The sequence below is a fragment of the Maniola jurtina genome, chromosome 27 (assembly GCF_905333055.1).
Source record: "Maniola jurtina chromosome 27, ilManJurt1.1, whole genome shotgun sequence".
In the NCBI taxonomy this organism is placed as follows: Eukaryota; Metazoa; Arthropoda; class Insecta; order Lepidoptera; family Nymphalidae; genus Maniola; species Maniola jurtina.
This window is the reverse complement of record NC_060055.1, coordinates 2,600,822-2,618,489: the sequence shown is the minus strand read 5'-3', so window position 1 is coordinate 2,618,489 and position 17,668 is coordinate 2,600,822. Positions and strand designations below refer to the sequence as shown.

The window sequence follows — 17,668 nt, the reverse complement described above, 5'->3', positions numbered from 1 at the left end:
TCCATACTAATAGTGTAAATGCGAAAGTGGGTCTGTCTGTCTGCTACCTTTTCATGGCCCAACAGTTTAACTGATTCTGACGAAATTTGGTACTGGGTTAGCTTATATCCCGGGGACGGACATAAGCTACTTTTTATCCCGGAAAATCAAAGAGTTCCCACGGGATTCCCAAAAACCCATCCGCTTAACCAATTTGTATGTTTAATACCGAGGTAGCTTGCCTCCCTGTAATTGATATAGGCAATTTTTTATCCCGAAAAATCAAAGAGTTCCCACGGGATCTTTAAAAACCTAAATCCACGCGGACGAATTCGCGGGCATCCTCTAGTTGTCTATTTAAAAAAAAACACATCTAATACAAATCGCCAACCCTAAACCTAGATTCCCCTAGGGCTGTGCAACAATAGCGCCGTGGGGTAGTAATTAAAAAAAAACGCGTAACCGTGCTAGGGCGTGAATTTTCACGCGCACTCTACGCATTTCATTCCTACCCTCCTCTAATTACATAAGTGTCAAAGTGTGATTTTGCGTTTGTTCCCTGTTTAATTACTAGTGCGGAATCTGGCACGGATTTTGGATAGGTCATGGTACAAAAATGTTACTAATGTCCTCCCTGCCGAATTTAGGCCGCGGCGGCCAATCTCCATACAGATAGATAGATAGATAGATAGATAGATAGATAGACAGACGGACGAATGGACGGGATGCGATGTGATCTATATAAATAAAAATTAATGTTTGTACGTTATGCGTTGCTTAACCACAGATTGTAATGAAACTTTGGTAGGGTGTGCTCAGGACGCCCGAGATGGTTTCTGGTAGATGGACAGACAGACAGACAGACGGTTGGACGGACGGACGGATGGACAGACAAACAGACAGATAGAGTTTCGGTTAAAACGATATAACGGTGTTTCGTTTTAACAGCGTCTTAAGTCAAAGTCACAGTACGCTCTATAGATCTCAGCCTAAACTAAAACAGTCGTATGCAAAGGCGGCCTTATTGCTTAAAGCAATCTTCACCAGGCAAGCTTTGGTGGGAGAAGAGACTAGAAAGGAGTCTCAGATAGACGTTATAATCATAATCATAATCATAATCATTTATTTGCTCAAATGTAGGTTAGCATAGATTTTACAATTTATTTTAGTGTCACTACACTTGCCATGTAATGGCGTGCAAATATTTTACATAAGCAATGTAAACTACACTAAATAGTTTAAATGTACATTGAAAATGCTCAAAATACCTTACACATTACAGTCATACTTAGGTAGGTATACATAATATACATAGTCATAAATAGGTCTAATTTCACAACACCATCATTACTGTTATATAAAATATAATTTAAAGCTCTTAAAATTAAAATGTAAATAATTTAATAATTCATTTATTATCTATGTAAAATGTCAACAAAAAAGTCACAAGAGTATACAATTAACATACTTAATAATTGATTAATAGACTAGTTCCTCATAATAAATCATTTTGTGTTGAAGAATTCATTTAACCAAGCCAATTGCTTGCTGAATTCAGTTAGCCAAGTGTACGACAGATATTGCGATAGCGCGCAAGTGTTTGCGCAAACGTAGGTGTACTCTTCATTCCCTCACTCTCATAGTGATGGGACGGAAATCCGACACGACCGGAGAGATCAGGCGCAGGATAGATGATTTTACGTGCTCTCCGAAGCACGGGGGTGAAACACCGCCAACTTAATGTAATATAAATAATATTGTACCTACTCAAATCTTTGAAAAGAGCAACCGCTGAGTTTCTTGCTGGTTCTTCTCGGTAGGAAAGGCATTCCGAACCAGTGGTAGATGCTTTTGACGATTCAAAAGAACTTTTAAGAGTCTAATTGAACAAAAATATTTTGAATTTGAATTTGAAAAGTTAACGGCTAGTGCTATAACTAAGTACTAACTTGTTTCCGTGGACAGAGCATAGTATTTCCGTGAAAAGTTAAGTTACATGTCTCTATTCGCTTTACATATCACTACATAGTATAAAGCAAAGTCGCTTCCCTGTCTGTCTGTCCTTATATATGCTTAGATCTTTAAAACTACGTAACGGATTTTGATGAATTTTTTTTAATAGATAGAGTAATTCAAGAGGAAGGTTTATATGTATAATACATGCATCCTAAATCCACGCGGGCGTAGCTGCGGGCATCAGCTAGTAAATACTAAAAAACTGTAAAAACCAGTAGATCATTAGCTTGGCAGTTTAAAAAAAAGTAATCGCGGAAACGAGGTCGGTGTAAAAGCAGCGGCAAATTGTGTTTGAAGGCTTCCTGCATGCACTTAGCGCGAGCTGAGGCCGCCCGTCACACCGAACCCACCTGCTACCTTTACAGCAATCAATCATCATCATGATCAACCGAAAGACTGCACATATAGTTAGGTCTCTTGTGAGTTTAAAAAATCTATTAAAAGTATGCTCCTGGAAAAAGCATATTACACAATCGAAGCCCCGCGCATTGCTAGAACAAGTCAAATCCATGCTTTTTTATCATTTACATAATTTTCGATTGTATAATATGCTTTTGCCAGGAGGGGTACTTTTAATGAATTTTTTAAACTTTTGTAAAGGCAAATCTGATATTGACTGAATTGAATCGAATTGAAAATTTGAATTTTACTATCACCCATATTTTATTACAAGCCTCAATAGCTCAACGGTTATAGGAGTGGACTGAATTCCGAAAGATCAGCGGTTCAAACCCCAGCTGTTGCACTATTGCCGTACCCACTCCTAACACAAGCTTTACGCTTAGTTCGAGGGGAAAGGGGAATGTTAGTCATGATTAAATTACTAATATTCTTTATTAAAATAAAAAAAAAATTTAAAAAAATTCAAAATTCAAAATTCAAAATATTTTTATTCAATTAGACTTTTACAAGTTCTTTTGAATCGTCAAAAGCATATATAAATATTACACTCATTCCCACAAATGACTTTCCTACTTTCCTAACGCGGATCGTAGGATTTGCAAGGTCATTACCGTTTCTAGTTTGTCTGTCGTGGAAGTATACATACTTTCGACTAATCACATGAGTTCAGCCGTCAGAGATGAAACGAGGGTAGAATAGAATAGAATAGAATAGAATAGATTTTTATTCAAATAAACTTTTACAAGTGCTTTTGAATCGTCAAATAATTTACCACTGGTTCGGAATGCCGTTCCTACCGAGAAGAACCAGCAAGAAACTCGGCGGTTGCTCTTTTCAATTGTGCAATTTACAATAATAAAAACATATACCGCTGGCAAATTGTGTTTGAAAATTCGCTTCCTGCATCCACTTTGCGTGAGCTTTTGCGTACAGTCTGTGTCTATGGACCCAGGTAGGTATATACCTGTGTTCGGTGTGACAGGCGGTCTCTGTGCGGCCTGTAAAATGCTCGCAGTGTGATGTCGGTGTTGTTTTGATGATAGAGTGCATCGCGACACTGTCCTATCATACAGCTTGTGTCTAGAGAGTAGAGACACAAGTAGGTCTAAGGAGACATCTATATCCATATTCATACAAATACTAGCTGATGCCCGCGACTTCATTCGCGTGGATGTAGGATTTTTTAAAAATCCCATGGGAACTCTTTGATTTTCCGGGAAAAAAGTAGCCACACACACTCCACTAGACTCCACTATACTCCACGAGACTCAACTAGACTCCACTAGACTCCACTAGACTCCACTAGACTCCACTAGACTCAACAGGCTCCACTAGGCTCCACTAGGCTCCACTAGACTCCACTAGGCTCCACTAGACTCCACTAGACTCCACTAGACTCCACTAGACTCCACTAGACTCCACTAGACTCCACTAGACTCCACTAGACTCCACAGGCTCCACTAGGCTCCACTAGGCTCCACTAGACTCCACTAGGCTCCACTAGACTCCACTAGACTCCACTAGACTCCACTAGACTCCACTAGACTCCACAGGCTCCACTAGGCTCCACTAGGCTCCACTAGACTCCACTAGGCTCCACTAGACTCCACTAGACTCCACTAGACTCCACTAGACTCCACTAGACTCCACAGGCTCCACTAGGCTCCACTAGGCTCCACTAGACTCCACTAGGCTCCACTAGACTCCACTAGACTCCACTAGACTCCACTAGACTCCACTAGACTCCACAGGCTCCACTAGGCTCCACTAGGCTCCACTAGGCTCCACTAGACTCCACTAGGCTCCACTAGACTCCACTAGACTCCACTAGACTCCACAGGCTCCACTAGGCTCCACTAGGCTGCACTAGACTCCACTAGGCTCCACTAGACTCCACTAGACTCCACTAGACTCCACTAGACTCCACTAGACTCCACAGGCTCCACTAGGCTCCACTAGACTCCACTAGGCTCCACTAGACTCCACTAGGCTCCACTAGACTCCCACTAGACTCCCACTAGACTCCACTAGACTCCACTAGACTCCACTAGACTCCACAGGCTCCACTAGGCTCCACTAGGCTCCACTAGACTCCACTAGGCTCCACTAGACTCCACTAGGCTCCACTAGACTCCCACTAGACTCCCACTAGACTCCACTAGACTCCACTAGACTCCACTAGACTCCACTAGACTCCACTAGACTCCACTAGACTCCACTAGATTCCACTAGACTCCACTAGACTCCACTAGACTCCACTAGACTCCACTAGACTACTCCACTAGACTCCACTATACTCCACTAGACTCCACTAAACTCCACTAGACTCCACTAGACTCCACTATAAGGCTCCACTAGGCTCCACTAGGCTCCACTAGGCTCCACTAGACTCCACTAGACTCCACTAGACTCCACTAGACTCCACTAGACTCCACAGGCTCCACTAGGCTCCACTAGGCTCCACTAGACTCCACTAGACTCCACTAGACTCCACTAGACTCCACTATACTCCACTAGACTACTCCACTAGGCTCCACTAGACTCCACTAGGCTCCACTAGACTCCACTAGACTCCACTAGACTCCACTAGACTCCACTAGACTCCACTAGACTCCACTAGACTCCACTAGACTCCACAGGCTCCACTAGGCTCCACTAGGCTCCACTAGACTCCACTAGGCTCCACTAGACTCCACTAGACTCCACTAGACTCCACTAGACTCCACTAGACTCCACAGGCTCCACTAGGCTCCACTAGGCTCCACTAGACTCCACTAGGCTCCACTAGACTCCACTAGACTCCACTAGACTCCACTAGACTCCACTAGACTCCACAGGCTCCACTAGGCTCCACTAGGCTCCACTAGACTCCACTAGGCTCCACTAGACTCCACTAGACTCCACTAGACTCCACTAGACTCCACTAGACTCCACAGGCTCCACTAGGCTCCACTAGGCTCCACTAGACTCCACTAGGCTCCACTAGACTCCACTAGACTCCACTAGACTCCACAGGCTCCACTAGGCTCCACTAGGCTCCACTAGACTCCACTAGGCTCCACTAGACTCCACTAGACTCCACTAGACTCCACTAGACTCCACTAGACTCCACAGGCTCCACTAGGCTCCACTAGACTCCACTAGGCTCCACTAGACTCCACTAGGCTCCACTAGACTCCCACTAGACTCCCACTAGACTCCACTAGACTCCACTAGACTCCACTAGACTCCACAGGCTCCACTAGGCTCCACTAGGCTCCACTAGACTCCACTAGGCTCCACTAGACTCCACTAGGCTCCACTAGACTCCCACTAGACTCCCACTAGACTCCACTAGACTCCACTAGACTCCACTAGACTCCACTAGACTCCACTAGACTCCACTAGACTCCACTAGACTCCACTAGACTCCACTAGACTCCACTAGACTCCACTAGACTCCACTAGACTCCACTAGACTCCACTAGACTCCACTAGACTCCACTATACTCCACTAGACTACTCCACTAGACTCCACTAGACTCCACTAGACTCCACTATACTCCACTAAACTCCACTATACTCCACTAGACTACTCCACTAGACTCCACTAGACTCCACTAGACTCCACTAGACTCCACTATACTCCACTAAACTCCACTATACTCCACTAGACTACTCCACTAGACTCCACTATACTCCACTAGACTCCACTAAACTCCACTATACTCCACTAGACTCCACTAGACTCCACTATAAGGCTCCACTAGGCTCCACTAGGCTCCACTAGACTCCACTAGGCTCCACTAGACTCCACTAGACTCCACTAGACTCCACTAGACTCCACTAGACTCCACTAGACTCCACAGGCTCCACTAGGCTCCACTAGGCTCCACTAGACTCCACTAGACTCCACTAGACTCCACTAGACTCCACTATACTCCACTAGACTACTCCACTAGACTCCACTAGACTCCACTAGACTCCACTATACTCCACTAAACTCCACTATACTCCACTAGACTACTCCACTAGACTCCACTAGACTCCACTAGACTCCACTAAACTCCACTAAACTCCACTATACTCCACTAGACTACTCCACTAGACTCCACTATACTCCACTAGACTCCACTAAACTCCACTAGACTCCACTAAACTCCACTATACTCCACTAGACTACTCCACTAGACTCCACTATACTCCACTAGACTCCACTATACTCCACTAGACACCACTAAACTCCACTAAACTCCACTAAACTCCACTATACTCCACTAGACTCCACTATACTCCACTATACTCTACTATAGGTTATGGGCCCAGTACGATTCCACTACGAGTTAAGCGTTTTCTAATTAAAAATGAAATAAAACACCTCCATAAACGCAATTACCCTTTTATTTAGCTTTAGCGACATTAGGGTAGGTTAGGGTGGTTTGCATTATACGGACTTAGCCAGTCGGCAATGGCCGGTCACTTAGACCTAGGTTATAAACTAACGCCTAGCCTGCAATTATGTACCTAACCTATGTACGCGTAGGTAGTCAGGTATAAGTGTTATGCAGACTGGTACGCACTTTTCAAGCAGAACGCGCGTTTCCATTACATGTCTACGATTAAATTACTAAAATTAAATTACAAATTAGCTCTTGACTGGAACTGACATGGTGATAAGTGATCATGCAGGCAGTCTTAGAATTTAGGTATGGAAGCGGGTTAACTCGGAAAGGGTATGGCAGTTGTCTCAAACCCTTATCGGTTTCTACATGCTAGACGATGCTAAATCGCTGGACAGCATGGCTTTGCCGGTATGATGTTAACTAGGTAGGTACCTAAGTGTAACAAAAAGGTAATAGAGATTCAGGTAATAACTAGTATCTACCTATGTTTTAAATACCTAGTCATTTATTCATTCAATTTATAAGCCATTGAGTTTTAAATCTTACCGCATAAGATTTGAATTAGTAAGTATTATAAAAATCACTGGCTACTCCACATGTTTCTCAGTTTGGTGACGGGCGAGGGAGATGTTGAGGATGGCGAACGTGGAAATGGAATTACTTTTGCCCTCGGGAGGACATGTGGATGATGGATATAATGTGGTCCTCGGGTTGGTTGGCGTGCTGTGGTTTCGACATGCCTCTAACGGTGCTTGGGGGCCCGTAGTGTTCCAGTGGTGGGTGTGCTGAGGTGGACATCCGCTGGCGGAGTGATGAGGCGTTGTTGGTCCCTTGTGCTCCGTCGTCAGCAGTGGGACGGAGCTTCGTGAGGTTTTAGTTGGTATGAGGCAGACATAACCACTGTGCTCCTCACGAATTTTCCTCACGAACAAAAAAAGATTTATATTAGGTACTTAAAGTCATTAAAAAAAAAAAATTCAACGTCAAAAAACTCGGACGACAACGAAAACGGGCACACAGCACGCACCCTCCAAACACACACATGAATAAACACACGTAGGGATTATAATTCTTATGACATAGCTGATAAAGGTGAAAATAATATTTTCTTGTACAAATAAATAGTTTTTCTAACTAACCGCAACTATGGAAGGCAGACAGACCTGTGATCGCCGGCGGCGGGTGTCGGTCGCCGGCTTATTATGGCGTTAAGCGCCGTTGGTCTAGCAGTAAGGGTTCGAATCCCGGCTCAGACCATAAAAAAGTTAGTAGGGCAAAACATTGTCAATCATCATGATCTTCAATCTTTTTTCTCGTGATCAACCTATTTCCGCCCCACTACTGAGTACGGGTCTCCTCTCAGAATGAGAAGGGTTTAGGCCATAGTCTGCCACGCTGGCCCAATGCGGATTGGCAGACTTCACACACCTTTGAGAACATGGAGAACTCTCAGGCATGCAGGTTTCCTCACGATCTTTTCCTTCACCGTTAAAGCAGGTGATATTTAATTGCAATATTATATTGCATTTTAATTATAAACGCACATAGCTGAAAAGTTCGAACCCGGGATCAAACCCCCGACCTCCGATTAGGAGGTGGACGTTCTAACCACTAGGCTATCACAGCTTTCTTATACTGAGCACATACTCTTTGAGAATATTGTAAAGAACTATTGTTCAGTTTAACTGCGTCCACCGCCCCCAAATTTAATGGCTAGTCTCAAAGACCGACGTTTTTGATAAATATCCCGACCTTGGATGAATGATCACACTAATATTATAAAGGCGAAAGTTTGTATGTGTGTGTGTGTGTTTGTGTGTGTGTTTGTTACTCCTTCACGCAAAAACCACTGAAAGGATTTGGCTGAAATTCGGAATGGAGATAGATAATATCCTGGATTAGCACATAGGCTACTTTTTATCCCGGAAAATCAAAGAGTTCCCACGGGATTTCGAAAACCTAAATCCACGCGGACGAAGTCGCGGGCGTCAGCTAGTTACCAATATCTCTATGATCCCGACCATATCCCGACATAAAAGTCGTTTATTTTTTTGTTATAATATTCGCAGTATTGGGCAATCATAAATCCCATAAATCCACATAAATCATCCATCGATTCATCACTGTCTTGGGCAAAGGTCTTGGGTACATCTTGGTCAAGTGGCCAAGTCTTGCTTGACCAAGTCTTGGCAGTTGGCAGAGTTCTTTACTCTATGGTCGCAACTTACACTGCACAAGCTGTCACTGTCAAGTGTCAATAAAAAATAATACAAGTAAAAAACGTCAAAAACTAAAAGCTGAAATCCTAGTGTGATAAATTTTCGATTTCGATTTTCATTTCTGTAATCGTACACTTTGTTCAATGTAAGTTATTATCATTACTTTTATTACTATTCGTTTTATAACAATAAAAAATAGACTAAGTATAACTTTATTATGAAGTATCGCCCGAATCATGCAGTTAGGTTATGAGTATTGTTTAATTTTTTCTTTACACTAACAATTTATTAGGTATTTCTCTCCTAAAAGCAATTTTATTGTTGCGTATTCAATATTCATGTCAAGGCAGTACAATACATGTTTGCATGCAAAACTATATTTCAAAGTTGCATTCACGACACAATTTCTTTCCATATTCCTACCGCTATGAAGCCGATTTTGTGGTGGTGTTTTTATAGGTACAACTTTAATCAGTACTGCACAATGAATATTTGCCTTTTCACCCGACTGTGCAACAGCAGTAGCGGGTTATATTATTAAGTAATTACTTACCTACGTTTTTAAAATACCTTACCTTCTTAAATTATTGTACTTACCTGTATATACCTTCCTTTCATGAAATTTATGGAAACGCATTTGTTCAGACCGACGTAACTCAAGATATTTACGTTGTTTAACGCCAAATGCAATATTAATTTGTTGTTCACATAGATAAGTATTTAAAAGACAATTTTAAATATCTTGGCAGTGCATCATACACTGTACTTAAGTTATATTTTACTACCTTCTGGCTTATCCACATAAACTACACAAATATCTAACCCCTATTTCACCCTCATAGCAGTTGATTTTTCAAAAATCAGCAGATGTCTACATCATAGCCTATCTGCATGCCAAATTTCAGCCTGATCTATCCAGTAGTTTGAACTGTGCATTGATAGATCAGTCAGTCAGTCACCTTTTCCTTTTATAATATACTAGCTGATACCCACGATTTCGTCCGCGTGGATTTACATTTTGCAAAATCCCGCGGGAACTCTTTAATTTTCTGGGATAAAAAGTAGCCTATGTGTTAATCCAGGGTATAATCTATCTCCATTCCAAATCTCAGCCAAATCTGTCCAGTAGTTTTTGCGTGATTGAGTAAAAAACATCCAAACATCCACACTTTCACATTTGCAATGTTAGTAGGATATTAGGATTAGGATTATTAAGATTAACAAACACTAATATTATAAATGTGAAAGTGTGTCTGTCTGTCTGCTAATTTTCACGGCCCATCTGTTTAACCAATTTTGACATTTGCTACAGAAATAACTTGCATCCCAGAGATGGGCACAGGTTACTTTTTATCCTGGAAAATCAAATAATTTCCATGTGGTAATTCTAGTTCTTCTCTATTCTGATATCTATCCAACTTCACAGATGTCTGGCCGTGAAGGTGGTAAAAAGAAGCCCTTGAAGGCTCCAAAGAAGAACGCAAAGGAACTGGATGATGACGATGTAGCCCTCAAACAGAAGCTAAAAGAGCAGGAGAAAGCTTTAAATGTAAGTCAAAAGAAAAAAAAACTCGAGGTCCAAGTGAGTGACGACCTCCTTGGCGAAGTGGTAAGGGCTGTGGATAAGTGGAAGGTTCCGGGTTCGATTCCTGGCAGAGGCAATTTAAGACTTTACATTGGGAGGCTTCCATGCAGTGTAGAAACTAGAAACCAATCAAGGGTATGGGTTCAACATAACTGCCTCGCCTCCCCCCACCCATTGTTTCCATGTTAGCCCGCTTCCATCTTAGATTGCTTCATCACTTACCATCAGGTGAGATAGCAGTCAAGGGCTAACAGAATTTTAAAAAAAAGTTCCAATATTGTATGACATAATTTGACTTCATGGCATAATACTGTTGTACCTAATAACTACAAGTGTAAATTAAAAATTTACAACACCCTGGACAAGTGAAGGTTACAGTAACTAGAAAAGAGCTGATAACTTTCAAACGGCTGAACTGATTTTCTTGGATTATGGCTAAAAACACGCTTGATCAAGCCACCTTTTAAACAAAAAAAACTAAATTAAAATCAGTTCATTAGTTTAGGAGCTACGATGCCACAGACAGATACACAGTCACACTGATGCACACGTCAAACTTATAACACCCCTCTTTTTGGGTTGGGGGTTAAAAATCAGGTCAAAATATGTTATATTTAAAGAGTTTATGTTTCTCAAAAAGAACAAAAGTTCCCGTGAATGAGAAAAATCTATAAAATGTATGTAAATATTATAGAAAACATTTAATCCTAAAGGATTATAAAGAACTTAAAATTGGTTCAATAGGCTATTAAAGTTTCAGAGTGTATCAATTAAAAACAAACAAAACCTTCCTCTTAATAAAATTAGTATAGATGATAATATAGATATTTTTTTTCAGGAAGCAAAAGCAAAGGCATCTCAGAAAGGCCCCTTGGTCAGTGGTGGCATAAAAAAGTCTGGAAAAAAGTGACCAAATCATCTTTTCCATTAAAACTGTATATTTATTTTTAAATAGGTTTAAATTTAATGTAATCTATAAGACGTCGAAATCTTTTTAATTTTTTTTTAAAGTAACTCTTCTTTTGATTCTCTACTCTATAATAGTTTAAAGTTTTTAGATTTTAAAGTACCTCATAATAGCCTTGAGTGTAATTTTTTGAGTAATATAGCTTATTTTTTCATCAAAAAAAAGCTAAAAAACTTGTGACTAGAAATCTGTCAATTTTAAATGAACTTTTTTCAATGTAAAACTTCTAGGTAAACGCGTCCCATCTTAGACCACATCATCACTTTCCATCAGGTGTGATTGTGGTCAAGCGCTTGCCTATAGTGAATAAAAAAAATTGTTTTCGCAGATATGGACATGTACGCTAGATAAGTGCCCTTTAAAATTACAGTTATTTTTTGAATTGATTCAAAGTGCTGCACAGTGTACCAAGTACCAGGAATTAAAATTGCCACTTGCCGTCAAATGGTACTTGTGTTTACACTATGTTGGCTGATTATCTCATTACTAACATTTAGGTAGTACAACAACACTACTGTTATCAGTGGCAAAATGGCGGGTAATCAAGTTACTTCAGAAACTAGCTGGCAAAAGCATGTCCAGCGTACTTATATTAGTAGAGGTCAGCTAGTAATGCTATTAATTTTCTCATACAATATTGACAGTTAAGTGAGCTAGTTTTTAAGCAAAAAGTTGCACTCAAGACTTTGAATAAAATAAAAGCACTGCCAATGTAGTGCCTGTTCCAAATTGTAAGTTTTGCATTTTGAAATATGCATTGATTTTATTAAATAAATGTTTCAAATTGATTTGTCTTTTTCTTTCTAATAAAATTCAATGTACCTTATGTTTATTAAACGATTATGAGACTTCGTCTGTGGTGGCGTTTGCTGGCGCGCGTGTTGTGACTTTTTGGGAGTGTTTTTTTGTTAGAAGTGGCCGGTTTTTGGGTTCTGCTGGTGTTAATTGCTGGTGGAACTGACTGGGAAGCGCTCTAAAGAGGCGCCGCGTGTATGTCGGCGGGCGCCGGCACAGACGAAGTCCATACTTATACATATATAGTTTCCCTAACTTGTAAATAACTATAAACGTGACATTGGCTAATCAGTGTAAAGCCAGACAAGATAGAAAAAAAAACGAATATGACTATTTAACTTTTTTACGTCTACGTAACTGGTAAATTGTTAAAACTGCATATGACCCCATCAAATCTTGATGTAATTATCACAGTAATATGTAGTACTAGAGGATGCCCGTAGCTTCGCCCGCGTGGATTGGTCAGATCCCCTGCAGCATCAGGTTTGAGGAGTTGGAATCCAAATTTTTTATGGAACAATGTCGCAAAGTTCCCTTAACGATTTAAAAACAATACAATTTGTGTATTGTTTTTAAATCGTTCAGAAATCTCGGAGATATCAGTGTACATAGGTAGAAAAACACAACTCCATTTTTTAAACTCGGTTAAAAAAGTAGCCTATGTTACTCCTTGGTTAATCCTCTACTGTGAAAGTCCCGTCAAAATAGATTTAGCCATTCCGAAGATTAGCCTGTTCAAACAGACACGACACTTCAATTTTGTTTATTATATTAATATAGATATTGTACACCAATGTTACCCACCTTATTTGAAGTCCATCTGTCTATGGTGTCTGCATCTTGCCATTGCCTTTTTTTTTAGAAAAAAAAAAACATTTCCCGCCTTTATTTGATATTTAATTTAATTGTGCCAGACGAGAAGAAAAAAAAAAAAAAAAATAATTTAATTGTTAAATTTGTATTAAGTTTGTAGAAATTAAACATTTTTAGCATTTTTATTTTATGACTATGAGTGAAAATTAAATAATAACTACAAGGTGATTTGCCTTCTTTTGTATTAGAATACTAGAATATTAGTATTGAGTTACTACGCGTACTTACGTGAATCAAAATTATAAAACTATTAGATGCATTAGATATTAAAAGTTAGAATATCAAGGCAACATGGTGAGAACAAGATTTTATTTACTTAATATTTTTTTTATTTATACCTACTCAACTAGTTAGGTATAATCTATATTACAATTATGAAAAAAGCTTAAGAATGAGTTATTTATTGTGCTTTATGAGTTCAAACCTAGCTGACTTATCGAATGGCAAGTTTTTTGAGTGTAATAAGTAATTAATGTGGTTGTATCTGTTCGTTCACTACCTACGTATTATACGTTCGAATATCGCTCATCCGATTGAATTGAAACTTTGTACCTATAGTTATTGTTGGGAGTTGGGACTTGCATGAAAATTTCTGGCATAGTACCATCAACTTACAATATGTGCCGCGCAAGTCGCATTGCAACACACGGGGTAAAAGCTTAGATCAAGAAATATAATATTATTCTTTTCTTTTTGTATTTGTATAATAATTAATCATCTAGTTCGTGTAAGTGGCTCTGCCGTTCAATTAGATGTAAATAAATAAATAAATAAATAAATAAATTATGCAGGGTCTCGATTAGGTACGGTAAAGTAGCAACAGCTAGTGATACAGTGTGAGGATCGCAATCACTTTTGATTGGCCGACACTCGCTCACTATTGGCTACAATGTATTGTTGCAACAAGAATACCATAAATTCGGCCAATCACAACTGAGATTTTCCGTACCTATCGACGTAGGTACCTCTTGATATATACTGTACGTGACAGGTTGAAATAGCAATCGGGAAGAAAACGCCCCGTACACCAGCTCGACCCCCGCGCTAACTGTCGCGACTTTAACTAAGTAATAAGTTTATTGTTGGTATTGTATGTCATAATGTATAGGTTTCTATCGTATTTTGATATCGTTTTAGATGAGCAATATAACTGACAGGTTCAATTCAATGAATTCCAAGCAGAAAACTGAATGTGAACAAAAAATAAACTTTGAAAATGAAATAAATGAAAATATCATACCTAAGAAAAAGAATCCAACTGAATTGACCATAGGCAACGAAAACACAGTTAGCAATATTTCTACAGTAGAAACTTTAACCTGTTTGCAAGAATTCGATGAAATTCTTGATAATGTTTGCAAACAAAATGAACCTATAGATGTCAATACTAAATACGATATAGAAATAGACATAGAAGGTGCAAATTTAGAAAATGATTTGAACACTCTAGGTGATATTGATAATTTTGGAAATTGGCAGAGTATTTTCGATGATTATGCCAAAAATACTGAGGCAATTACAGAACAGCATATCAATAATAATAAAGAAGGCAGAAATGGTAATGATTCTGATATTTACATGGATGATAATGAACACTTTAACGTGAATAACCATTTAGATACTTGGAAAGGTATTTACGAAGATTTTGCAAATAAAATCAATAATATTGCACCCGTAACTGGTAAAAATATGGAAAACACAGATGTGAAATATAATAAAAGTGTGCTAGACGAACTATCAGTAATAAAACATGATAATTCTTACTGTTTAAATAATGAAACTAGAATTGGTTGGACGCCAAACAGTTCAGCCATTAGCAAACCCAAACAAACTGAAAAATACAATCCTACAGATTCTTTCAAAATGTTCAATATCCAACATGAAAATGTGATGTTAAATTTTATAGAGGACCAGAAAAAGGAATCAAATGTGCAGCAAATCAGAGCCAATCCATTCAATAATAATTTCACTAATAATGGACTTAACACTGAGGGAGATACAGATGAGCTAAATTCTAAAAGAAAGAATACGAATACATTTAAAAAAGAATATTGGGAGAAACATGTTGATATGCTAGAACAATCTAATAATAAAAGAGCAGATATAAATAATATGTGTAATACAATAAAACATCACAGTGCAGTTGATAGAGTTCTAAATAAGATTATTAAAAATGAAACTATAGTATTAATTTCTGATAACGAAGATCCCTTAGAAATTGTTGAATGTAATATACTCATCAATAAAACCCCTACTGATACTAATTTTGCAAAACAAGAACTGAAATTTAACAATAACGAATATTTAAATGTACTCGCTAATGAAAAACTTAATTCAGAAAAATTGGTAAACCAAGAACTTGAAACCAATAACCCTAGAAATGAATTTAGGAATCCAGAGCTTGAAACTAAATGTTTAATTAATAATAAAATCTCTGCTAATACAAATGAATATGGAAAACAAGACGTTGAATGTAATATGTATCATATAGAAGTATCTTCTACTAAAGAACCTATTAATACAAACGAATTAGCAAAACTTGAATCTAATAGTAGTAAATATTTATATAATCATACAAACGAATTAGTCAAAGAAACAATTGAATCTAATAGTAGTGAATATTTATATAATCATAAACAACCTACTAACAAAAATGAGTTTGAAACAGAAGAAGTTGATTTTGACTGCGATGGTTATAATTCTTCTGATTTCGAATTCATAGACGAAGATACAGGTAAAAATAATGCGCCTAACTTTGAATTACTTTTTGACGAATTTAATAATTATTTAGAAGCAACTACAAAAAATGAACCAAATGCAAATAACGGACTTAATTTTGAAGTATTTAATGAAATGACTTTACCAAACATTGAAACACTCTTTGCTATACACGATAATCAAAAACCGATAAATTTCAACGATTTTTGCGAAGAAAACGATATAATTTACGATTATATTAAAAGTATACAACCACCAGCAAATGCGAATGAAGTTGAAAGTTACAAAGATAGTCACAGAATACCAAATGAGGATGAATTTCTTAGCCTGTTTGGAGGAAATTTTACTCCTTATCCGATGTACGGTTTTGAGAATAAAGCTACAAATGTGACTAGCATGAGCCTTGATATTGGTGAAGTAGGCATTGATATGAACATGTTTAAAGTTGAAAGCACCCCAGAAGAACGTAAGTTTTTTTTTTCTCTCTCGTCTGGCTTTACAAAGATTAGCCAATGTCAAGTTTGTAGTTATTTGTAACAAGTTAGTTAAATTATACAAGTACGGACCCCGTCATCAACCTTCGATAGGACACTACCCTTTTTTTTATTCACTATAGGTAAGCGCTTGACCTCAATCACACCTGATGGAAAGTGGTCTAAGATGAGACGCGTTTACCTAGAAGGTGCCTATTCACTCTTGTTTTAAAGATACCCGGATTGTAATTGGTAGGAAACACAGATCGCGGAAGAGTATTCCAAACCTTAGCCATGCGTATGAGGAATGAAGACGCAAAACGTTTTGTGCGTGTAGATGGAATGTCGACGGCATACCGGCATAAGGATGGAAACTCGCCCGACGTCTTGCGTCTCGGTGGTAACCGGTATTCAGGAGTTATATTTCTCTCCTACAAACAAACTCCTAGCAGATTTAGGTCGACTTACCTTACGTACTTAAAATTTTTAATTTTTTCAGGTCGCAAAGCAAAGGAAACTGAACAGAAAATCCTATCAATGTATTCTATAGAAAACAGAAATTACAAACGACGTCGTTAAAATTAATATAACTTTTGATTTTTGTTCTGTGTAAATAAAATATCCTTTATTTTTTCTAAAAGCAGATTTTTATTTATTAGTACATCTCTTTACTAGCGAAATAAGTGTATTTTAGTTGATTGAATAGGGGTCATTTTTCTAGTCTACTACTACCTAGACCGAGTATGCCCAAATAGTTGTTTTCTCTCTCTCATCTGGCTTTACAAAGATTAGCCAATGTCAAGTTTGTAGTTATTTGTAACAAGTTAGTTAAACTATATAAGTAAGGACTTCGTCTGTGCCGGCGCTCGCCGACATACGCACGGCGCCCCCTTAGAGCGCTTTCCAGTCAGTTTTAACAAAAAAGAAAACTCCAAAAAGTCAGAGCACGCCTGCCAGCTAACACCAACACAGACGAAGTCCGCCCAAATAGATTCGAACCCGTCCGAAAAGGAGACAGAGGGCGATGTATAAGGCCGTGGATCTACCAAAGCGGAGATGTGTTTAGCGGACAATAACTCAAAAAAAATCACGTCATTTAATAATAATCTATTTTTTTTAAGATTATTAGCCATGCTTATTCATGAGTAATACTCCCCTTTCCCCTCCAATTAAGCGTAAATCTTGTGCCAGTACGACAATAGTGCAACGGGTGGGGTTTGAACCGACGACCTTTCGTAATTCAGTCCGCTCCTCAACCA

General features: G+C 38.7%; 3 protein-coding genes across 3 annotated transcripts in view; 2 read left to right on the top strand and 1 right to left on the bottom strand.

Moving 5' to 3' along the window:
* Window positions 1-8,980: 8,980 nt before the first annotated feature.
* The window catches only part of LOC123878983 (PC4 and SFRS1-interacting protein-like), a 38,846-nt gene continuing 30,158 nt past the window's right edge, over window positions 8,981-17,668 (bottom strand). Inside the window, exons 19-20 of the mRNA XM_045926432.1 lie at window positions 15,061-15,064; window positions 8,981-8,990 (exon numbers count right to left, since the gene is read on the bottom strand). The gene's annotated coding sequence lies outside the window, so the exon portion shown is untranslated. The remainder of the gene's footprint in view (window positions 8,991-15,060; window positions 15,065-17,668) is intronic.
* LOC123878994 (translation machinery-associated protein 7 homolog) lies at window positions 9,006-12,338 on the top strand. Its single transcript, XM_045926451.1, has 3 exons — window positions 9,006-9,143; window positions 10,425-10,547; window positions 11,422-12,338. The coding sequence occupies exons 2-3, from the start codon at window positions 10,425-10,427 to the stop codon at window positions 11,491-11,493; spliced, it is 195 nt and encodes a 64-aa protein (XP_045782407.1). The 5' UTR covers window positions 9,006-9,143; the 3' UTR covers window positions 11,494-12,338.
* On the top strand, window positions 13,322-16,988 carry LOC123878936 (protein PFF0380w-like). The gene is made up of 4 exons (XM_045926313.1): window positions 13,322-13,512; window positions 14,356-15,764; window positions 15,819-16,402; window positions 16,909-16,988. The coding sequence occupies exons 1-4, from the start codon at window positions 13,510-13,512 to the stop codon at window positions 16,986-16,988; spliced, it is 2,076 nt and encodes a 691-aa protein (XP_045782269.1). The 5' UTR covers window positions 13,322-13,509.